The sequence below is a fragment of the Solanum verrucosum genome, unplaced genomic scaffold (genome assembly GCF_900185275.1).
Source record: "Solanum verrucosum unplaced genomic scaffold, falcon-dt-bn FXZP01000018.1, whole genome shotgun sequence".
NCBI lineage: Eukaryota > Viridiplantae > Streptophyta > Magnoliopsida > Solanales > Solanaceae > Solanum > Solanum verrucosum.
Genome location: NW_026020225.1, coordinates 800,328 through 826,108, shown reverse-complemented (window position 1 = coordinate 826,108; position 25,781 = coordinate 800,328). Strand labels below are relative to the sequence as shown.

At 35.4% G+C, this 25,781-nt stretch overlaps 1 protein-coding gene across 1 annotated transcript; it reads right to left on the bottom strand.

The window, feature by feature from the left end:
* Positions 1-16,340: 16,340 nt before the first annotated feature.
* On the bottom strand, positions 16,341-22,168 carry LOC125831877 (F-box/FBD/LRR-repeat protein At1g16930-like). Its single transcript, XM_049511012.1, has 4 exons — positions 21,311-22,168; positions 20,352-20,652; positions 18,710-18,982; positions 16,341-16,423 (listed from the first exon to the last, which is right to left on the bottom strand). The coding sequence occupies exons 1-4, from the start codon at positions 22,166-22,168 to the stop codon at positions 16,341-16,343; spliced, it is 1,515 nt and encodes a 504-aa protein (XP_049366969.1).
* Positions 22,169-25,781: the final 3,613 nt, after the last annotated feature.

The following is a 25,781-nucleotide window of genomic DNA, read 5'->3' as shown; positions in this document are numbered from 1 at the left end:
TCTCGTGCTTACGTCAAGGTGGTAGCCTCGGGGTGTGACAATAACTCTGTGCGACTTAAAATTGTACTCAAATTATTACTATTTGTTATATATGTAGAAGCACTTTTTTAGTTATTTGTCCAAGTTTATGATTCAAACATCATTTTTCTTCTCTTGTTTTTATCTCTTAGTATTTTTGTACAAGTTCTAGTGCGAGTTTTAAGGAGTTTATGTAACAATGTCCATTTTTAATTCAAATATTGTATCACAAAATATAATAATATTGAAAAGTGAAAAATCTTTACAATTTAATTTCATCCATGGTCTAGATTTAGAGATCTAGATTACTTGATTTGATCTATCTCTTATGACATAGATGTGTTAAAATTTGGGATATCATACACTCTGAAATTTTAGGTTAACACTTTTAAAATGTAAGACCCCAATAATTTATAAGCTAAGGTCCGAACCATTCTTCATTTGAGTGTAAGGTTGTATTGGGTGATTCTTAATTTTTTTCTTAGGTGTTAAGGTCAATTATTTAGTGTGATAATGGATTTAGATATGAATTGAGGTCACAAGAACCCCCTAGTACAAAGTTGAGTTGAAAGCTTCCTTACCGATTAAGTTTTGACGTAAGATTATACTTAGGTCAACTTCAAATGATCATATATCTCATAACATATTGTATTAGGTAACTCATAACCTATCAAATTTAAGTTGTACGAGTCATATTTTCAATGCCACTAAGTTTGCCTTATTTCAAGTTTGGAGTAAAAGTATGACCATTTTACCACAGACTGCCACATCAGAGCTTCCTGAAGTCAATTCCTATGAATTGTTTCTATGGGCCGTAGTAAGTTCTACGAACCATACTGTCAAGTCATAGGAAAAGTTTAGAGAGTCAAATTTTGTGGTCCAATTCCTATAGATCCATTCTACGGGCTATGGTTTTGACCCGTAGAATGAACTTTTGAGCGAGAAAATTTGGTATATATTCTACGGATTGGATCTACAGTCCATAGAAAATTCTATGGGTCGTAGATTGGATCTGTAGAATGAAATTTTGAGTCTTAAAATTTAATATAAATTCAACGGATGAGATCTGTGATCTATAGATCAAATCACGAACCGTAGATAGCCCCGTGAAAGGTTTTCAATAGCTTTTTAAGAGGGGTAGTTCAGTTTTTTCCCACCCCTTCTAAGTCTAAACCCTGATGTTTTTAAACCTAAATAAGGCTCTAAACAATATTCATCAACCCTATTGCTCTCATTAACACTTCCAAATTTTAGAGCAACGATCCAAGAGGAGAAAACTGGGGTTTTGAAGTGTTCTTCCAGTTTCAGCAAAAACTTTATTCTTCTAGGTATGTAAGGCTTCTCATAGTGATGAACTAAGTTCCTCCTCATTACCAACATAAAATTTATTCTTTAAACGGTTATGTTCAGAGTTTCATCTATAGTCTCTTGAAACCCGAATTTAGTTGTATTTCTTATTCTGAATTCCAATTTTTTAGTCGTTAAATTTTGATTTCTATTATGCATATTGAATTCTAAATTGTTGTTCATGTTTCTTATCACATGAAACCTAATTTTTGTTATAAAAGTCATGATTATAAAGATTATTAAATGAGATTTATTACATATCACTTTCGGACTTGATGGGTAAGTCCATAAATATACATTTAAATGCATGTTTTGAAAAGTGTTTTCAAAGAAAGAATCAAATGATTTGATATGTACTATTTGATGAGTGGTAGATTTACACTTATTTGAGGCCTATTAAGCTCAACAATTAGTTTCCTCAATGCCTTAATTATCTCCTATTCTAATGATATTTGGATTGTTTGCAGCTATGAAGGCTAAAAGACAACGCAAGGATGAATGTTCGAAAGATGACCAAAAATATTAAAAGAAGTGTATGCTCCAATTGATGATTACCTAGAAAGAAATGCAGATCACCTAAAGGGTATGACCTCGCCCAAAGAGACCGTGCACAACACTTAAATTAATTGAGGCTAGTCGGTGAGCAAAAAAGGGAACATCGACTCACAAAATGAGTAAGGAGAACATTCAGACCATCGCCTAAAGGAAGAGTACATGAACAAAAATTGAAGGCTTGAAAAACAAATAAAGGCGGTACTCGACGATATTCTGATTGAGAAAGGTAGACTCAAATGAGCTCACCGACTGAGGTTCAAACACTTGTAGCCTAGAGCAAGAGAAAAGTGAGCTGGAGAGAAGTTGGTGATTCGCCTAGAATGATCGGCGAGCCTGACTAACGTCTCCCATTGGGTCACGTATATAGTTTCGAGACTAATTTTGAGTAAATTATAAATAGTCAAAAAAGAGAGAGAAAGAAAGGGGAGACCAGAGTCCAAAGTTTCTAAGTCCTGAAAAATAGTTAGAGAATTTTGAGTCTTATCTTAGAGAGAGAAACACTTTACTTTGTGAAGAACGCTTTTAGTTTTTGAGTTTTTTTTAAACTTTTGCCCTTGAAATTGAAAATGAGTATTGCTTGTAATTGCTAATTTCATCTTACCCATGACTGCTTTAATAGAAGGTATAATTTCTTTACTCTTTGTGATGGTTGGCTAAAACCCCAAAATCTAGGGATGCAATCATAGGGTTGGGTGTTGATTTAATGTAGTGGATGTTGTGTTATGCTCTGTTTTGCTGCTATTCATACATGGACATGAGGTTAACTTATGGTTTAAGGTTGCAAACTTAATTTCTACTTCTGATCTCCGATTGATACTCGAAAGAGATTAATTGGAGTTGGTAATTAGTTTGATACTTGCAAGTTAGGTTTGATGTATGTAACTTGCTTGAAAATAAATGTTATGGGTCAGATCAATTTGCCCTATTGTTGCATCAAAAGAGAGAATAGTGTAAGGTATGGGGTTGTTTAGTATAACTCATAGATGAGATTGAATGAAGATTCTATGTAATGATGCTATGAGATCGAAAGAAGATTAGTGTCATTGAAGATTATCCATCCTATCTATGAATGCTTAGGACATCAATTACCCCTATATGACATCGATTTTCAATCCCCGTACCCTTAGATTACTTGTTACTTATTTGAACTTTTGAAATCTTAGCTTAATTGTGACTTTTGATAACCAAATTCTTTTATCAAATTTGGTGGAATCATCCATCACTTTTTTTTAGTGCTGCAATTAAACGAATTTACATTCCAAATTTCCTCATAGAACTTCTTGCCTTGTACCATTCTCCGTGGGATTCAACTCCGACTCTTAGTTGAGTATTTTTATTGACGACGACCACTTACGCTTTTAATTGATTTTGAAGAGTAGTTTGAGCTTTGTAAAAAATGGCACCGTTGCCTGAGAATGGTGGTTGAGAATTCTATTTGAGAAATTTGTTTAGTTGTAATAGATTGTTTCTTTGTGTTGTTGTTTGCTGATTTGCAGGTTTTAATACAATGAGTGACCAAGGTAGTGACAGTGATAGTCACTATGGTCAAAACGACAACATGAGTAATTTGGATGACATGCCTGTGAACGTCATTCAAACCACGAAAGCCATCCAGTTACCTCCTATAGCTAGGAGGGCACTCTTTCATGTGACTAAAACAATGCTACAACTTCTCCAATTAAGAGGAATGTTAGGGGTTTTAGCTCATGAAGATCCCTATGTACACCTTAGGAATTTTTTGGATGTGTGTGGGCCTTTTGTATTTAAGAACATCTCACAAGAGTCCATAAGGTTAATATTATTCCCCCTCTCTTTGATAGGTGAAGCTACTAGATGGTTGGAGGAGTTTCCAAATAACTTTATCACTTCTTGGGAGGAGTTAACTGAAGCCTTTTTGGAGAGATTCTTTCCTCCTTCAAAGATGGTCAAGCTTAGAGACCGAATCCAAAACTTCAAGAGAATTGAAGGTGAACTTTTACATGAGACATAGTTGTGGCTCCAAAAATTACTCTTGCAATGACCAACACATGGTGTTCCAAACCATTTGTTGTTGAAATACTTCTATTGTAGCATTGATTTAATCAACAAAGGTGTGGCTAATTAACTTGTCCAAATAGGGTTAATGTGACAATCATATGAAGTGGCATCGTTGTTGCTTGATGACATGATAAAGGTAAAATGAGCATGACATACTAGAAAAGACCAAGTTTCGTCTCTACATCTAAGCATGAGTAAAGGAAAAATTGAGAAAGAGCATGAGCGAGATGAAAACATAGCCAAAATGATGACATACCTTGATTTGTTATCTAAGCATGTCATGAGAGGTGGAGTGAAATTAGAGAATGTGGTAGGAACTAGTAGTGGGCAGTTCCCGGTGAATGCCAAGTTTGAGGCATTATACAATGAGAAATTTCAATAATTTGGAAACCAAATAGGGGGTTCTCACCCAAACTACTAAATACAAGGTTGGAACAAACAAAAACATATTGGTTGAAAAGATTGTCGAGATGGAAATTAGAGTGATAGGTAGGCTAACAAAGATAGATATATTCCTCCCCATGATCGTCAACGACTGATGTTTGCGTAATCAAGGACACAACTTCCAATGCAAGTGTCTACGATCGTGCAATAGTATAATAACCCAACCAAGGGTTGGGATCGTCCAAAGAGAGTGGTTTTGAGAATTTATAGAAAAATAAAATTCCATTGTAACTAGTCGTAGCTAAAAATCTTAACGAGTAAAAATATTGTAAATTAAAGAGGGGGGACACAAGAGTGTCAATTAACAATGGGGGGTTTTTGTCACTAGTAAGTAAAAAAACAACAAAATAAACAAGGGTTTCTAAATAGTGAGAGGGGATCCTTAGGATGTGACGGGAATACAGGTTAATCTAGATTATTGGGTACATGCTTTCGATAGAAGATTCATAGAATAATTGTGACTAGGCTAGACTTTAAAGGGGATAAGCTCTCTCTCGAGCAACTTACCCCGTTTCAAATGCATTCCTCTCGGACACCCATTTGCCGTGTGAAGACCAGCCTCCGCCTTAACCCACTCACTCTCTTGAGCTGAGTGTGTGGATATGGGACTAGGGTTCACTCTCTCGAGCTGAACCTCATGTCGACCCACTCACACTGGCCATCAATTTAGTGATTTTAGTTTTACGACTTCTCTCTCAAGCAAGTCGAAAACACATAAATAAACTTGTATTTGCAACTACAAATTCATTAAATCCATCCACAACCACTAAACGAAATCACATTTAAACTATAAATAGACTATCAGCAAGCAAAACCCAACAATTATCTTAACCCATATTCACTAAATCACACCCCAAGAATTGGAGTTTTAGCCACACATCAAGAGATACAAATTTATACCTAAATGAGCTTGCATTCAAATGTGTATGAAGATTTAAGTCTTGTTACAGGCAAAGAATGAAGAATCCAAGAGACCCAACTCCAAATGTAGAAGATGAAACCCTCTTCTTCTTGAAGTCTTCAAAACCCTCTCAACTTAGAGCAAAAATATCCAAAAGTACTACTCTATGTAAAAATTATAATAATGGTTCCACACTTAAAACTAAAACTCTAACTAGTATTTATAGTTATCACAGATTTGTATTGCCGTGGATCATTCGACGTCATTAGTCGAAATCGCCGATCAACTCGACGATTCGCCCTCTGGTGTAGTTCATCGCCGTCTTGCACCAACCTTCAACATCGTCGTGCTCTGGGTGATTGGGCAACATGGTACTGCTTCTCGGAACTTCTTGGTGATGCGCCAACTGTTTCCTTTTTCCGCCGACTTGATCCTTTCCTTCAGGGCTCAGCACACTGGAACAAAAGGCGAAGTAAGACCCTATGGTGACTCGCCTAGTGGACTCGGCGATCCTCAGGCCTTCGTTTCTTCGTTCTTTTAAGCTTTTCTTAAAACTTCAAATACCTGAAACTTAAATGTTTTCATCAGATATTGAGATAAAATAAGCATTTGAGGACACAATTTCTATTAACATATAGCCCTAGATGAGTCCAATTTGTGGACTCATCAACACCGAACTCATCAACTACCAAAGGACCCAATTGTCCCATCGAACCAAGGAAATGCTTAGAAGGATCTTGAACAAGATTGAAGGATCCGACAAAGTGTTGAAGGATTTGAAAATTGACTTCTCCACTTTTTTTCAAACACTGACCTCTCAATTGGTGTCGATCAATCAGCTGAAGACCCAAATGTGCCAGATTTCCACCCATCTAAATCCAAGGCAAAAATGAATGTCTCTTAGTGACACCATCCCCACTCCAAAAATGAATGCTGAGGAAGTGAGAATTATTTCATGTCATGACGTTCAATAAGACGCTTCTTAGGAGGAACCCAAGTCTTTGCTTTTTTTTATTGCTTTCAATAATGTGTGTTGTTAGTGCAGGTTGAAAGGAAGTCAAAGTGTTATGAGGGAAACAATAGGCGATGCCAAAATCATAACTGCAATCCACTAGTCTAAGCTAAAAGGCAATAAGGAATCATCTAAAAAGTATAACCCTTTTTACCCACGTTGACTACATGGTTTATGGGGGTTGTGAGTTGTATGAACTCTCCCCCATGTCGGTGCTCAATACTACTCCTAAAAATATACTTAGCACATCTATTTTTAAAAAAAGCATTTCATCTTCCTCAACTTTGAGATTATTACTCAAAAGGTATCTCTAAAAAGAGATAGTACTCAAAACTCCTTATGAACTCTTTTGGAAATCAGTGTTTCCTCTTTGCTTAAATGTAAAAACATTACTCTGGGTAATACTTAGTTCCCATATATTCATTTAAAAAAAAATGAAACTCAACTTTACTCTTCCTCAACTCAAGTACTCAAGTCTTAAAACAAGTTTTAAAAGATTGTAAAAGACTTCTCAAAATGACTCAAAAGAACTCTCAAGACTTTAATCTTAACTCTAGCTTGAATCAGAATTATGAATCCAAGGGTTATGCTTTGGAAACCAGGACCTCTCAATGATTTAAGAAGGTTAATATAGTTGATCATAAGAACGGGCAGAGACCCAAATTAAAGAATACAAGCGCAACGTGGGGATGGAATTAAATTTTTGGTCGCGAAAATATTTTTGAGGCAGAGGACTCTGTATCCTCTCCAAGACGCGGAGAGTGGGGGTGAATATCTGGGGACTGAAATTCTAAGCTCCTCCATGACGCGGACCTAGGTGCAATTATTTTCTTGATCTTTTCCTCTCCTCCCATTAGTCATATCCAAAATCACCAAATCAGCCCAAGTTTGAAAACCCATAAACAAAATAGGACAAGTACTATAGACATGGGTAACTATGACTGACTCTCCAATTGGGGTAGAAACATGGGTAGGGGCATCAAGTATATAACAAATCATATCAAACTCTGAGGCAAATCGCACAGATACATAATAATAAGTAGAACCCGGATGAAATAACATATTAGCCATCCGGTCACATACAAGAATAGTACATGTGATCACCACATCAGACGCCTCCGCCTCATTATTGCCCGAAAAAGCATAACACTAAGCCCTATGATCTTAATGAACCACTTCCCTGCCTAGTTACACATTACCTCTGCCTGTATTACCATTTCCTCTACCTCCACGGCCTTGCTGATAATTGTGAAGCGCACCACACTTATGAATGAGAGGCTATAAGATGTTTAGGAACTTTTCACTTCTTTGATTACTCATTAGTCATGCCTTAGAGTTTCTACTCTATGAAGTCCTTTTCCTATTCCTTTTCTTGTGCATATAGGAATATGAATACAAGAAAAGCGGCCACAAGAAGAGTGGAAGAGGAGGTTGCTAATGATGAGGGAGTTCCTCCCCAAGGTCCTCAAGGGGCTTAAGTTCCTCAAGCTCCTAATGAGGAGGGGGCCATGACCAATCTGGAGATAAGGATGACTCTCCAAACCTTAACTCATGCTCTAACGACTCAAGTCACTAGAGATGCTAGGGGTCAAGTGAACCCCTATGCAAGTACTACCGCTTGTAGGATAAAGGATTTCACAAGAATGAATCCCCCTACATTCTATGGCTCCAAAGTGGATGAAGATCCACAAGGGTTTATTAAAGAGGTGTTTTAGGTGATTGAAGAAATGAGAGTGTCTCCAAGAGAGAAGGCGAAACTAGCCACCAACCAACTCAAGAACGTGGCTCAAGTGTGGCTTGAGCAATCGAAGGAAGAGAGGTCCATTAGAGCGGGCCCGGTTGATTGGGGAGTGTTCAAGGCGGCCTTCCTTGATAGGTTTTGACCCCTAGAGCTAAAGGAGAGGAAGATGCAAGAAATCATCAACCTCTGCCAAGGAGGTATAAGTGTGATGGAATATAGCCTCAAGTTCACGCAATTGTCTAATTATGCCCCAACCTTGGTGGCGGACTCTAGGGCTAAAATGAACAAATTTGTTTTGGGGATATCCGATCTTGTGGTGAATGAATGTAGGTCGATGATGCTTAATCCAACCGTGAACATGTCACGTCTTATGGTTCATGCTGAGCAAATTGAGGAACAAAAGCTTAAGAAAGTGGGTAGAGAAGTGAAAAGGGCAAGATTTGATGATGGTAATTTGTCTAAGGGTTGATTTGAGGCTCAAGGCACACTAAGGTTTAGGAAGAGGTTTTCTAATCAAGGCACTTCTAGCACTCCTAAGGTCAACAAAGAGAGGGTGCCTACTCCAAAGCCACAAAGTGGTAGTGGAGGTGGTTCTTATGTTGATAAACCTAATTGTGCAATGTGTGGCAAAAATCATGGGTGCAAGTGTCTTGTGGGCACGAATGAGCCATAAGAGACTCGGTTGTTGCTAGAAATGTTTATTGGGATTGTCCTATTTCCTTGTCTAATAGAGTCACTTTGGTTGATTTATTAGCATTAGATATGTTGAACTTTGATGTCATATTAGGGATGGATTGGTTGCATGCTTGTTTTGCTTCCATTGATTGTAGAACTCGGGTAGTAAGGTTTCAATTTTTGAATGAACCCGTGTTAGAATGGAAGGGGGGAAACTCTATTCCTAGAGGCCGTTTTGTCTCATAATTGAAAGCTAGAAGAATGATTTCTAAGGGGTGTATCTATCACATTGTGAGGGTCAAAGACATTGAGTCCGAGACTCCTCCTTTAGAGTTGGTCCCCGTAGTAAGGGAATTTTCAGAAGTTTTTCCTGATGACTTACACGGATTCCCTCTCGAACGGGAAATAGGCTTTGGCATTGATCTTTTGCCGGATACAAAACCCATATTAATTCCCCCTTACCGGATGGCTCCAGCTGAATTGAAGGAACAACTCAAGGATATGCTAGATAAGGGTTTTATTCAACCAAGCATATCTCCATGGGGTGCCCCAGTATTGTTTGTGAAAAAGAAAGATGGATCACTTAGGATGTGTATAGACTGCCGTCAATTGAACAAGGTCACTATAAATAATATGTATCCTCTTCCTAGAATTGAAGATTTGTTTGACCAACTCCAAAGGGGGAGTTACTTTTCGAAGATTGACTTAAGGTCGGGTTACCGCCAACTTTGGGTGAGAGAGGTTGACATTCCTAAAATGGCCTTCTGTACAAGATATGGTCACTATGAATTCTTAGTTATGTCTTCTGGTCTAACAAATGCCCCGACGGTGTTCATGGATCTTATGAATAGGGTATTTAGGCAATATCTTGATTTGTTTGTGGTTGTCTTTATTGATGATATTTTGATCTATTCAAAGAGTGAGGGTGATCATATGAAGCATTTGAGGTTAGTGTTGCAAGTCCTCAAGGAAAACCAACTTTATGCTAAATTTAGCAAGTGCGAGTTTTGGCTAAGGTCAGTTGCTTTCTTGGGTCACATTGTGTCAAGTGTGGGTATAGAGGTTGATCCAAAGAAAATAGATACTGTGAAAAGTTGGACTAGACCCCTAAGTCTCACCGATATTCGAAGATTTTTGGTATTGGCCGGGTATTATAGAAGATTTGTAGAGGGCTTCTCATCTATTTCTTCTTCATTAACGACCTTGACCCAAAAGTTGAAGGATAGATTCACCTCCGCTCCGGTATTGACCTTATCAGAAGGTACCGACGGATTCGTTGTATATTGTGATGCTTCGAGAATAGGGTTGGGGTGTGTTCTCATACAACATAGTAAAGTAATTACATATGCTTCAAGGCAACTTAAGAAGCATGAAAAGAATTACCCAACGCATGATCTCGAACTAGCGGTGGTGGTTTTTGCCTTGAAAATATGGAGACACTATCTCTATGGGGTGCATGTAGATGTGTTTACAAACCACAAGAGTCTTCAATATGTGTTTAGCCAAAAAGACTTGAATCTCCAACAAAGAAGGTGGTTAGAGCTTTTAAAGGACTGATATGAGTGTCATTTACCACCCCGACAAAGCTAATGTAGTTGCAGATGCCTTGAGTAGATTTCCCATGGGTAGTGTGGCTCATGTAGAAGATGAGAAGAAGGAATTGGTTCGTGATGTGCATAGGTTGGCCCGTTAGGTATCCAACTAGTAAATTCTATCAAGGGTGGAGTTATGGTTCATCATATTTACGAATCGTCCTTTGTAGTTGATGTGAAGTCTAAACAACACCTTGATCCTATTTTGATGGAGTTGAAAGAATCGGTTCTCAAAAAGTCTGTTGAGGCTTTCTCCCAAGAGGGGGATGGTGTGCTTAGGTACCAAGGTATATTATCTGTTTCGGATGTGGATGGCTTAAGGGAGAAAATCTTAGAAGAGGCTCACGGTTTGCGATATTCTATTCAACTGGGATCCACCAAGATGTACTGTGATCTACGGGAAGTCTATTGGTGGAATGACTTGAAAAAGGATATAGCGGGTTTTGTAGCCAAATGTCTGAATTGTCAACAAGTCAAGGCCGAACACCAAAAGCTGGGAGGTTTGTCCCAATATATAGAAATCCCCACTTGGAAGTGGAAGGATGTAAATATGGACTTTGTGGTGGGGTTGCCTCGCACTCGAAGGCAACATGATTCTATTTGGATCATTGTTGATAGGATGACAAAATCAATCCACTTCATCCCGGTTAAGACTTCATTTTCGGTGGAAGACTATGCCAAGTTGTACATTAGTGAAATTGTGAAGTTGCATAGGGTTCCCTTGTCTATCATAACGGATAGGGGTACTCAATTTACTTCTCACTTTTGGAAAGCATTTCAAAAGGGGATTGGTACCAATGTTAAACTTAGTACCACTTTTCACCCTCAAAAGGATGGCCAAGCGAAAAAGACCATTCAAACCTTGGAGGACATGTTGAGAGTGTGTGTGATTGATTTCAAAGGTAGTTGGGATGACCATCTCCCTTTGATTGAATTTGCCTACAACAATAGTTACTACTCTAGCATTGCCATGGCTCCGTTTGAAGCACTATATGGGAGAAGGTGTAGATCTACGGTTAGGTGGTTTAAGGTAGGTGAGTTTTCTATAATTGGTCCCGAACTAGTCTATGATGCCATTGAAAAAGTTTGACTTATTAGAAATAGGTTAAAGACGGCCTATAGTCGGCAAAAGTCTTCTGCCGACAATAGGAGGAGGGACCTAGAGTTTGAAATTGGTGATTGGGTCTACTTGAAGATTTCACCTATGAAAGGTGTTATGAGATTTGGCAAGAAAGGTAAATTAAGTCCCCGAAGTTTGGGACCATAACAAATCTTGAAACGTGTTGGGAAAGTGGCATATGAGTTAGAGTTACCCAATGAATTGGCTCCGGTTTGCCCGATGTTTCATCTCTCCATGCATAAGAAGTGCATTGGTGATCCGGTATCCATCCTTCCTTTAGAGGGTTTAGGAGTCGATGAAAGCCTTTCTTATGAAGAAGTTTCGGTAGAGATTTTGGACCGACAAGTTAAGAGGTTGAGAAACAAGAAAGTAGCTTCCGTTAAGGTTTTATGGAGTAATCACTTAGTTGAGGGTTCTACATGGGAGGCCGAGGCCGATATGATGTCCCGTTATACTCATTTATTTCCTTCTGTTCCTATCCAAACTTGAGGTAAGTAATTTCCTCTTGAGTTTTTGTGTTTGGGGAGTCATATGTATTGTATGCGTTTTTCATATTTTTCCTTGTATTTGACATGTTCTCGATTAAATTCATGTTAGGTGTAAAATAAGCTTTCATGAATTATATGTTCTCATGTTGAATTGCATTTGAGTATGATGTTGGCGTATGTGACCTCATGATATGAGTTGATGAACATGTTTAGTTAAGATGTGATGAAGTTGCATGTTAGCTTAATGTTGTTATGTTGAGCTTGCTTGTGTTGGAGAAGGTAAGTCCTCCCACGTTTGTATGAAATGAAAATTTTTGGTGCATAATGAGATTATGGATATAGTTCCCACTTTTTGTATGCATTGAGCTTATGATGTGGAGTTGATGATTTCCTCCTATGATTTGTACATTGTTATAGATATGTCTTGTATGATGGGCTGCTAGTCTTGAGTCTTTAGTCCCTTAATATGTTTAAAGTGTCATTCGAGGGCGAATGTTCCTAGGGGGGGGATATTGTGACAACTCGGAAAATCTATAGGCTAAACTAGAGCCTCATGGTGTGCGTTAGCATAACCTCTAGTTGGTGTCTAGGCTGAATTAGAGATAATGTGGGTGTTAATGTAACTTAAGGAGATGTCTTAGACCAAACTAAAGCTGAAATAAGGGAGGTAAACATCTAGGGTGAAGTTGGGAACCTAAACTATCAAAGATGGGTGAAGGAAAACTTGTTCTCTCTTTGGATAGGGTGGCGATGGGCAACATGGTCACCCAAGTTCTTTGGCGATGCGCCAAAGTGCACTTGGGTCGCCTAGTGGGCTGTCCCACTTATCGTAATCGTTGGAGAAATGGGCGAGCTAGGTCGAGGGTCCTCCAATGGGAGGGCGATCCGCCCATCAGACCTCTCCCTTTGCCTAGTGTGCTGCCCATTTTTGGAGCTCACTGGAAATTTGGGCGAGCCAAGGGTCCACTTGGCGAGTCGCCTTGTGCCCTTGGCTAGCCAAGAGGGTCCAATGGCCGAGCACCAATGTGAAGACCATAATTTTTAAGTTTTAAGTAGGGGTCTTTAAGTAATCTTTCAAAAACTTGAACCAACACTTTCCCACTCTTTTCCTAACAAGTATATATACTTTTTAAGGTCAAATTCCTCCTATTTTTAGTTACTCTCACTTAATAAAAGAAGAAACCCAAGAACACCAAAATATTCTCTCTCTAAACTCCATTGAAGAACAAAGAAGAACTCAAGCTAGGGGATTCAAGAACAAGTCTTTCTTCTCAAAATTCGTGAGGATCTCAACCTAAGGTGTGGATGCTCTTCATTATTTGGTAGATATCCCCCAAGAAGTCCATTCAAAGTGTGTTTTTAAGACTTCCAAAATCTAGGGTTTTACTCTAAACATGGGTCTTCTTCAAAAATAATTTCTATTGTTCAATTGTGATTTACTATGACTAATTATGATGATTTATGATTAGATTGTTGTGGAATTGATAGTTTTTGATGAAATTCTCTTATAGACCCATGGTTTCCTTTCCCTTCTTAAATTGTGAAACAAGATATGACTTGATTGGCTATGGAAGTTGGTAATTGATTATGTTATGTTTAATTGATGATCATATCATAAATTCTCTATATCTATTGTGGTAATTCAATAATGTTAGGGTTTATGTTTGTCCATGGCCAAAAAGGGCAATTGGCTAGGGTTTGTGTATGTTGATGTTGACCCTATATGACTAGGTGAACTACTTGGATAATAATGATCCTATATCTAATGTTGTGGTATTGATGCAAGGTTCTTCTTCCTTATACCCTATACACTTGATATTGTATGAAACATGTATGTATGCATGTTTATGGTAAGCTTGTGGAGTTGCTTGAAAGGACCTTCTCATGATCACACTACTATTGCAATGTGAAAGGTTTACTCACATGCTAATGTTTATAAAGGTGAAAGGAGTTTTCTCACTTAAAGAAACCTATGAGCTAATAAGATGATATGTTAACATGAGTAGCTAATACACTCTCTTGTGACTAATGAACCTAAGTAAAGTCAAATGGTGACTTTTAAAGGGAATAATGCTTAGCACCGACAGGACATGAAAATGAGATGGTGGCTTTTACGTCTATGAAGGCCGGCTTCCTAATGCACGATATCTCATGAGATGGAAACCTTCTACGTCTAGAAAGTCCGAGTTTCTAGTAGCAATATCCTTGTCCCATAAATATGTGCCCATATAGGTCTTAGCTAGTGGATCCACCTAAATAGCTAGAATTACGTTCTACCTTAGGCAAGTAGAACCCCTCTTTTCGATGTGGGGGTAGAACACCGGACTCCATGTAGCTCACATGGTATATGTCGGTTAATGCAATATTTCCCTAAATGATAATGAATGAACTATGGTAAGAACATGGAATTTAACTAGGACTTCTTAAGGGGTACTACTTACTGTGAGTGGGGGTATGGGACTTCACTTATACATTGCACAAGTAGACTCTAAGAGGGGTTTTGGTAAGGTTATTTTATATTGTGATGACTTATTAATAATGCATGGAAGGCATGAATGGATGTTATGAACATGAATGTCTTCACTTTTATGTATATTGATGGTAACCTAAGTGTGATACTTGGCATTTGGTAGGGTTATGGGATCTTGCCTTTGCATTGCACTAGTGTGGCTTTGGGTTGCTCATATGTTGAATTGGCTTATGTTTCTTTATGAATGTGTATAATGGCTTTTAAACTTGATAAATGCATGATTTCAACTAAAAGTCCCTTTTATGCATGTTTTAAGGATTTTTGTGCATGTTATCCATACTTAGTACAATTCATTGTGCTAACCCATATTTTCTACTTTACTATGAGTGTAGGATCCGGTTGTTGATACTTACTACTTTTTTCAAGGTGAAGCTTGGGTCGACTATTACCCCGGCTTTGTGAGTCCTCAAGTTCGAGGACGAGATGCTATTGATTTTAGTTCTTAGTTTCCTTCTATGTTCTAGAATATGTTTTATCACCCATTGTTGGGAACTTTATTGATGTAAATGGCTTTGTCCCTATTTGTACTCTTATGTTTAGATAGTGATTGAGACAAGTCTAGTTTCCTATTTTCCCTATATGAAGAAGTTGACTTATATAGAAAAGGTTTTAAATTTTCCCATATTTTTGTATGTCTTTATGTAATGATGAATGCTAAGGGCTTGTATAAGACCCATTCGGGGTCAAGTATGCCGTGTTATGACTAGGGGGTGCTCTCGGGTCGTGACAGTAAAGGTGTACGGGTTCCTTAACGTCTTAATTATCTACTCATGTGATCAAATCCATAATTATATCCCCCATTCATTACCAGATTTCCCTAGACCTCACCTGACTTAGATTTCGTCCAAATCTGGACTAGGCTACAATTTTCAAGTCATTACTCAGAAGTTTTTTGGCCCCGATTCTTTCACCATTGGCTTTTCTATAACGACGAAAATATGTCATTACAGAAATAAAAAGGAATATATATATTGCTTTTACTAATAGTATGATGTCTTGCACTTGGTATAATTACTAGAAAACATGGAATTAACAAGTTCAATATGACTTGTACTTTCAACTAGTTCACTATTGCAGCAAGTTATTAGTAATAGTACTTGTTGCAACTGACTAGAATCTCTACATAATATTTTTCTAAATATAAAACATTGTTGGTATTAGTTTTTACTCTACATACCAAATATTTCTTATCAAATTAATATGAATTTGGGAACTTTTTTCTTGGCCCGCAAGATACACGTACAATGCACAAGATGCATATATGAAACACGAGATGCACGTATGACACACGAAATGCACGTACGATGCACAGGATGCACGTGTTGCATTAATTCTACCTTTATTCCAAAAAGTGGCTGCAAGGGTCTTATTAATGGTATATTACTTTAATCAATAACAATACTAGTATATGTGAAATAATGAGAGATACATGCACTGTGAAGATATTGTTGTAACCAAAAGAATATATGACAAGCATTTCCTTATATTAGTTTAAATTCTATAAAGAAAACATATAGAATTGCATAAGAGAAAAAAAAAACAGTAATGCATATTTACATTATTTCTAGCCCTATCTAATTTTTAGAAAGGATGTACCTCGTATATAAGACTCCAGACCAATTATTTGCATGAGGCAATGTGTTAATTAATACCCTAAGTAAAAATACGTTTTAGTTAATTCATGAATATTAATCTTTCAAATTATGTAACAACTGCTATATTTAGATATCTTTGATAAAAGTTTGCATTGACAACACCTATTAACTAGGTTTCCTCATCTTTCAAGCCATAGTGATTTCTAATTTATTATTGAAAACCTCAATGCTATCATTGGTGGATGTGGCCAAAATAATTTAGGAAAACCGGTGAGAACTTATCTCTCAATATTGGCCTCTGGAAGCCGGCTTTGTGATCGGCACAACTGCTCGCTTCATTTGTCGTCTCTGTGCCTCTAACAACATCCCTGTAAAATAAATGACGAGAGTTAGGTAGCAGGATCCTATTCTGCTGATTTTATTTTAAAAGGTTGAAGAGAATTACTGAATGTTGACTTTATTCAGTTTGTTCATATGTATATTGAAGGTAACACCGTGGCTGGTTCTTTAGTTCCAATTAAGGCATATTGTAGCATGTTTTTGGATTAGAACAAATAAATTAAGGTTAATTCATAGTTTATTATTCTTTCTTCTTTCATCCCTACAATCGACGAACTTTGTAATTACATTGCTTATTTATTCAAAGGAAAAACCTTATTATGTTAAGGTCCATAACAACATCTACACTTCATTGATAACTTGTAAAAAGTCTAATACTTCAGTCTAGGAAGAGTTACTTTTTTTTTTATATCAGTTTATGAATTACTAGTTAATTCAGTTTGGTGAGAACTATAATATACCTCTAACATTGCATTGCTAGAGCACCGCTATTTGTTGTGTCTGAATCTAGTGGAATGATGTCACTGGCTTCAAGAAGTATTTCCTTCTTAAACATTTTTATATGACAATAAGTTCACCCTTATTAAAAAAATGTAGAGAAAAATAAAATAGTACATTAATTTTCTCAACTTACCTCCTTTGCCGGTCTCGGCACATCAAAGGTCTATGTGACAGAAATATCTGGAACATCATTTATGTAACATTGATGGTAAGAGTTTAATTCAAGAAAACTTAGAGGACAATCACATAATTAATATGAATATTACTCAAACTATATATATATATCACAAACTCAAGAACTTGATTTTTGACTTTTTTTCTTTTGAAAATCTGAAATCAAATGAAGAAGTTTTTATTTGTTGATATTTTACTCGTAGCTACGTACTGAGGTCTTTATCAAAGATGAACGATCAAGTATTTTTATTTTTCTTTGACTAATAGTTAGACGTCTTGCATTTCGTATAATTATTAAAAAGATGGATTTAACTAGTTTAGTATAAGTTGTAATTTTTTGCTAGATTACGATTGCAGCAAGCTATTAATAATAATACTTGTTATAACTTATTACAATCTCCACATAATATTTTTCTAAATATCATACATTGTTAGTGTAGTTTTTGCTCTATATGATTTCATCAAAATATATGAATTTGGGAACTTTCCTCTTGGCCCAAAAGATACATGTAATGCACACGAGATGCACTTATGACACACGATGTGCACGTATGACGCACGAGATGCACTCTTTTCTCTACTTCTACCTTGATTCCAAAAACTGATCACGAGAGTCCTTATTTATAATTTGAATACAGAAAGTTCCTACATCGCCACAACATATGCCATTCCCTTAGTAGGATTCTATTGATTGTTAAATGGACCTTGTGATTGGACTAGAGAAAAATAAAAAAGAAGAAAATTTTGGAGTTTATGGTCTAAAATAAGTCAAGTGAAAAAGCAACGATATAAGTTGGACCATAGAGTCATTAGACAGTTAACTTGATCTAGATCCACATCGAATTACCTAACAACTCCATTCTCTCATATGGGTTACATTTTTCTCGGAAGGAAGAGTGTGTGAAAGCTTCATATAACAAGTTGGGATTCTTGAATGTGTATCCAACTATTTTCTCTGATTCCTCCACTAACCTTCTCCATTGTTTGTGATCATCATCACGTGTCAATTGATTTGTATTATTTTCTTCAGTTAAATGGAGATTTTGTGATAATGAAATATTTAGAGAACCAAGATTTTCTTCTACTTTGTTTACTTCCATGACTATTATATTTGAAAAAGTAATAAGAAAATTTAAAGATGGTTTTTATAGAGTGGGTTGATATAGAATAATGACAATAGGAATGTTGATTTTTAAAACGAGTGAAAGGAAAATGAAGAGTTGTGACTTTTGTGGAGAGTTGTGATTATTTTGAAAAGTTGCGACTTTTCTGAAAGGTGGTGACTTTTGTGGAGAGTTGCGACTTTTCTTAAGAGTTGAAATTTCTACAAAAGGTAGTGACTTTTCCGAAGGATTGTGACTCTTTGAAAAGCTTGTGACTTTGTTGAAATGTTGCGACTTTTCTGAAAAGTTGTGACTTTTACAAAGGGTTGTAACCTTTCTGATAAGACACAATAAACACTTTTTCATGCTACCCTTTGTTATCTATATGTAGAGGGATTTCCTCTCATTTTTTAACAATGAATTCTACACAAATAAATAAATATAGAGTATTTTACTGTGTTTGAGTGGTTTGTTCATACCATGGTTTTTGGTAGCATTCTTTGACCACCATTTCGGACACGCCCGACACAAACTTACTCATCTTTATCCTAGAGTCAGCAACCATAGTAGGAGCATACTTAGACAATTGAGTGAACCTCAATGCATACTCCTTGACACTCATTTTCCCTTGTTGTAGATTGATAAAATCTTGCACCTTCGCCTCCCTCACCTCAAGAGGAAAGAAACGATCAAGAAACATCTCTTTGAATTTATCCCAATCTAGAGGACCCACATCAATTGCCCTCTTCTCCTTTCGTTGATCAAACCAAACTTGAGTAACACCCTTGAGATGGTAAACTCCAAGTCTGCCTTTTCCACCGGAGTTATTCCCATGATGTCCACAATCTTGTGGATTCCCTCAATGAACTCTTAGGGATCTTCCTAAACTTTCGACCCATAAAACTCTGGGGATTCATTCTAGTGAAATCCCTTACCCTTGTTGCTGTGTACAACCAATTGGGTTCATGGAATCAACATCTTCCCTATTAGCTTAGGCATTCATAGATTGAGCCAACACTTGAAAAACGGCTCTAAACTCAGCATGTGACACTTGTTCGACCAAAGGATCGACCGGCAATTGAGGAACCTCACGCTCCACAATGTCACAAACATTCCTTCTTGTGTTAGCTCTTCAAGGAGGCATATTTTGAAAAGCATCGAACAACATAAGGAAGAAGACCTTTACAAAAATCAACTTTATCGCACAACTTTAGAATAATGAAAGTAGTGAAGTTTCCCAAACGCCTTGTGTCCTCCTATTCATAAATAAGGCGCACTTGGCACTCATGAACAAGACTCTACTCAATGTGGCTTGTCAGACATCCTAGAACCGTAAAAACCTGATGCTCTCAGTTTGTCACGATCCAAACTAGGCCCTATGTATGAAATGGCGAATAGGACCCGAGAGGCCTTAGAAATTCCAGTTCACATAAGCATGCCATAATAAAATATAAGATATGAGAACACAACATAAAAATGAGATATAAGTCTCAAATATTTATGTCATACAAGATACTAAAACAAAATACATAAGAGAATACGCACAACATCAACTATGTCTGACACAAGCATTCACTATCATATATGTGGGACAAACCCCTAAACCATGTTTAAAGTCTAAATCAAAAAAATGACATAGAAGAAAGAAAACTCATAATGGAATTGCCCTCAATCCATGAGGACTCCCCAATTCAAGTGTAGTAGCGGAGCAATCCAACTATCCATGACTAGACGGAGGATCGTCAGATCCTATATTCTTAAACAATATAGGCACAATATGCATCAATACTTTGAATGTATATGTCAAATCAACCAAAATACCTTTTAATATTGTGGTCTTAAACATGTCACACAGAAAGTTGAAATTAAAATATAGCCAAAAAGGAAAGAGCTCATTCTTTTTTAAATAGACTAGAAAAGAACGAGTTCATTCTTTTATAAACGGGGAGTATCCGACATGATTTTGAAACAACAATAAGTCTTCAAATGGGAAAATACAAAGAAATAATAGAACATCCATAATCTCCACATTACCTTAAAGTAAAAGTAACTGAAATTGTTTGAAATATTAAACTATGAACCCATAAACATAACCAAGATGATGGTTCTACTGTTTATATTCGGGTCAAGAATCCATATATTAAGATCTTGAATGTGCCTCTGAACACAAGTTACACACCTTGACCAAGAGGTGCTACAATGACTTTTACTCTTGGTGATGCTTTTAAGGACATCATCAGTTGTTTACACACAGCCAATACCTCAACTACATCAAGTTCATCAGAAGGTTCAACAATCATCCTTGAAAGTGAAGGGGAATATGCCAATATGAGCTTTAAGAAAATGTGTTCAAATTGTGTCCCCTCAAACTTTCTTAGTTCCACAAATTCAAGCTTCTCAAATTGTTTATCAACACAATTTGGATCTTCCAAATAATGTGCAACGTCATCTATGTTTCTTTCACTCAAGGTATTGACAACCTATAGAAATTCATATAGTGCAAAAAGACGAGAAAAAAAAGGTTAGTAATTTTACAAATTTCATTGCCATAAAATATTACTTGTAGATATTTTTTTAAATTTGTATAACTCTACTAATGGTGTATAAAATTCATTCCATTGTGAGTACGTGTATATAGGTTAAAATCTGTAAAGTATTTAACTTATATACAATGAACGTGTAATTTTTTTTTTCTCTATCAAATCACTAAAAAAGTATCTACTGGTAACCAAGTTAAACTAATAATATTAAAAATAAGATAGATTACCTACTACAACACGTAAAGGTTACCTACTATCAGTGTATATATAACTTAAACTTGATTTTAATTTATTGAAGGTGAGAAAACATTACATCTATCTCCAGTGAGTGCAAGTTGGGAGAACTTCGAATCAAGGAAAGAACACCAGAGACTTGGTTTAGATCCAGAAATGTCACACGCAATGTTACATGCTCCAAATGGTAGGGTTTGGGGTGAAACCTTTTTGGAATGATTTCTGCACCCAAATGCTAAGTAAAAGAAATAACAAAAAGGCAAAAATGCATTAATGGTTAAGTATATATGAGAAGCATAGTAATATTTATGGAGAACTTTTTAATAAAGAATATTGAAATATGTCTTGATCAAATTATACTCACCTGAATGCAAGAATTACTCAAAACAAGCCTTGTTAGGTTACAACACAAATAAAGAAGACGAGACCATGTAATGAACCTCTCTTCTTCATAAGTTTTTGATTCTTCACGGACTTGTAATACCATGAACAACTCCCTAACATTTGACAAGTTTTCAAAAAAACTTGCGTGAATGTCATGACTATCATGAATAGTCAAGAACTGGATCCTAGGAGCAGATATGGTGAGGAAATGAACGCCATTGCAAGCAATGAACGTTAAGGATGAAAGTAATGGGGTATTCAAGACATAATTTGCCTTGTTTGGGAAAAATTTGATGAACTTCAAGGTCAATTGAAGGAGATTTGGGAATAATGCTCTGGGAGAAGGTGGAAATTTAACCATGAAATTGGTGACATCTAGATATGTGAGAGTTGGACAATCAAATATACAAAAAGGTAATGTATAACGCTTGTGTTTGAGATTTTTTAGGGTAAGTTCTTTGACACGTTTACTTGTTACACATAACAACCAATAGTCAACGTCCTTATCATTACAGTAGATGGTTGACAAATCAAGAAAAAATATGACTATTAATCCAATATGTCGCAAGAGAATATTGTCAATCATGCTACTAAAACCATATTCTACCAATCCTGTAGTAACACTTAACTCGTTAAAGAACTCCCTATCTAGAACTACAATCGGATGCGTAGCCCAGAAATGTTTCCATATATTCGACCAGACACATGTTTTTACCAATTCTAGAAATGACATGTCCTTGAATATTTCATCGAGGATATGTGTGGGCAAATTAGAGATTTTGTCTATCTCATTTTCATCAATGATCACTCCTTTACCACGATTAGTCATGTTCACCATTCTGTACATAAAAGAAGCTAAGTCAAACTTCAGTCTATATTTTAGGAAAACGAAGATGTATTTCAAGGATATAGATTAAAGGTCTTCAAAAATTATTTCTAGTCCTAACAAGATTTTATTTTATTCAGAAGAAAAAACACAAGAATGTCAGAAAATTTTCCCATCTAGACAATTTGTTTATACTAAATACACATAGAGGAAATCCACACAAAATTGGTACCTCTTTAATGTAGATAAAAAAATTAGATAGTAAATTATAATTGTTAAAAGAACACAGTTTTTTAATGTTTGTGCATATTAAAAAGATTATATTTACCTCTTGCTAGATCTAACAGGACTATGTTAGATCTGAAATGGAATTCAATGCTTAATTTATAAATTAAAAATTTCTTCAATTGATACGATTTAAATTAACATTATTTCTAAAATATTTATTAATTATAAGGATTCCTTTTATTTCAATTTCTTATAGATGCACACAAAACTTCATAGACCATCCAGAAGAATTTATTTACAACTATAAAACATAAAAATCATTTCTGAAAAATCAACAATAGAGAAAAAAAATCAGTGAAAGATAATACATAATGGAGATTATATAAAATTCGATAAATTTATACCTCAATATTTTCTTGCATCACTTGAAGGGAAGTCCCTTAGTTGTTTTGTATAATTTAGAGTGTACGTAAGAATACAATGTGTTGGCAAAAATATATATCACACTAATGTCTTGTTTAAAACAAATATAATAAATGGGCCCCATGGAAAAATACATATTTACTTTGTCTTATAAATTGTTTTTTCATGTATTTGTTTCAAGAAATTAATTTATGAATCCCACATTTTAAATGTAGATGACTTTTTCTCTGTTGAAGATAGTTTCTACTTAATAAAACTCAGATGTTCCTGAATATTTAGAGTCTTAATTTTGACAGCCATTCAACTTATGTTTGAATATATTTATTACATTGACCATTTTACTTAAATTGGTCATCTGAAATCTGATTATCACAGATTCTTGAATTACATATACTTACCAAATATTTTATGATCAACATAAGCGATAGATAGATCCAGTTTATTTGGTGCTAATTACATAAAACTATTTAGACATAAATTTTATGATCCAAAATCTGAAGGACTGTGAAGAAACTTCACCAACCCTCCGTTAGGTAAGTCAACTTTTTTTTCGATATACTAGAATCTATTAATCATATGGAAATAACTGAAATAGCAGAAACAAGTCATAACTTAGCTTTCATATAAGTATATAAATGTGGAAAATACCAATTACTAGAAGAGATATTAGAAGTAAAATACAACTTTTTAAGTATGAATACACTATCTGAAATGATAAAGGACTAAAAAGTAAAAGACAAAATTTAGAGTTGACTATGGTAAATATTTAATAGAGTACTTTGAATTAGTGATTTGATGTTTTAACATATCTGTAATATATTTTATGATATATTTGCACTTTTGATTTTCTGGATTAGTTTGACGGGTGAAATAGAGAATTTCGCATAGTCGATGCACCAATATTGTCTGTGTAGTTGGTTTTCATCTCCACACTTGCAACGGCTAGATCCGATTCGTAAAGAATAATTGTAAGATTTCTACACAGCCATGATGTCTGTGTTGAAGTCGATTGGTTCTGGGTTAGGAATCACATGTGTGATTGTTCCGTCATGATTGCGATGAGTTGGGTCGAATCACTTGTTCGCGTTCACATTTGTGATCTGAATTCACAAAGCGCAATAAAGATCCAAAACAAATTAAATTTCAATTTGAACTATCACGATCCAACTCATCGGGTTGTGTGGGCACCTTACTCTAATGCCTAAGTAGGAACTCTTACCTCCAAATTGAAATATGAAATGCAAAAGTTAAGAAAATATAAACTAATCACGAGATACTCCTGAGCATCTCCAACCCTACCCTCTATTTTACTCTCTAAATATAGAGTGCTCTATTTTTTTCCACACAATCAACTCCAACACAAATTTTTTATTTGATAAAAAAATATTTTATTCTATATAACATAAATGCGACAAATATTATATATAATACATATTAGCGAACAATTCAAATCAAAGTGAAATTATTAATGAACTACAATTATATAATCAATATTGCATTATCGTAAAAAATATTTTAAATTTTACATAAATATTCAACTTTCAAGATTGTTACGTTTCTCCCATAAATTCTCTATAAATGCATTACAAAGTTCAAAATGAGCAATTTTTTGTCCTTGTTTTTTATTTGTAGCTAAAAAATATTTAAATTAACGATTTTATCTTGTATCCAATTATTTTGTATACTAATTTATTTCTCCTATTCCATTTTAAACTATTGCATCAAGTATCTTCATGCTCATTAAAAAGTAAAGTTTAATCATTTATCACTATAACATAAAAGTGGATTGTTTGAATTATCATGTAAAATTTGTGCATTCTTCATTGTGAAAAATAATTATAATTTTAAATTACATATTTAAAGTGACAAAAACTTTTAAAAAATCAAATTAGAAAAATTGTTAATTCGGGATGGAAGTAGTATATTTATCAATAATATGTTTTTAGATATTATATTACTTAAGAATAAATTACTAATATTAGAGATTTAATTAATAGATTCTTGTATAATATAAAGAATATTAAAATAATTTTAAATTATATATTTGAAGTGTTAATTTTATTATTTTTTTAAAAATAAAATACAAAATTATTAATTCGGATGGAAGTAGTAACTTTTTAATGATATATTTTTAGGTGTTATATTACAATAGAAAATAATTACAAATGATAAAGACTTAATTAATGATATCATAAAAATAACATTAAAATAATCAAAAAGTGAAATAGAGAGGTGAATAGTAGTTCTCCAAATTTGGAGAAGTACTATTCACCTTTCTATAAATGGGGTATAGAGAGTGATATGGAGAGGGGTTGGAGAGGGCATTCTCTATTTTGCTCTCCAAATATAGAGAATGGAGAGTAAAATAGAGATGGGTTGGAGATGGTCTTAAATTTATTTAAAATAAGTACCTTTGAGAAATACATTGATTCCTCCCAATGAACTAATCTAAACAAGTACAAGAATTTTCTAAGAGGGTACAATTTATAAAATAAGACACATCTCTCACCATAAGGGACATCATGAGTAAAAGTTGTTGGATGATCATATTTGCCTTCATCTAAGACACATCACTTACCCTACAACCATACTATATCAAGTGGCATAACAAGAGTAGTATCAGGACAAACAAAACATATTGGTAGGCATCATCGATCGACCCAAATCAACCACATAACATCACACAATAATAAAGAAACATGCACTTGGAGATACAATTTAGGACCCCGATCTTTCAATTACCACCATTACCACCCATTGTTACTACCCCAGAACCCATACACTCTATCTGTAACACCTTAGAAATCAGACTTGGACTTTCAGCAGAAAAAGGTGAACCATGGAAGGGTTCACAGGCCGTGATCAGGACCACGGTCTCTCACCCTTATCGTGGTTCACACCTACCAAGAAGTGGTGGACCACAGAGCCTTTCACGGATCGTGGACCACACATGAGACGTGGGAAGGCTCGTGGA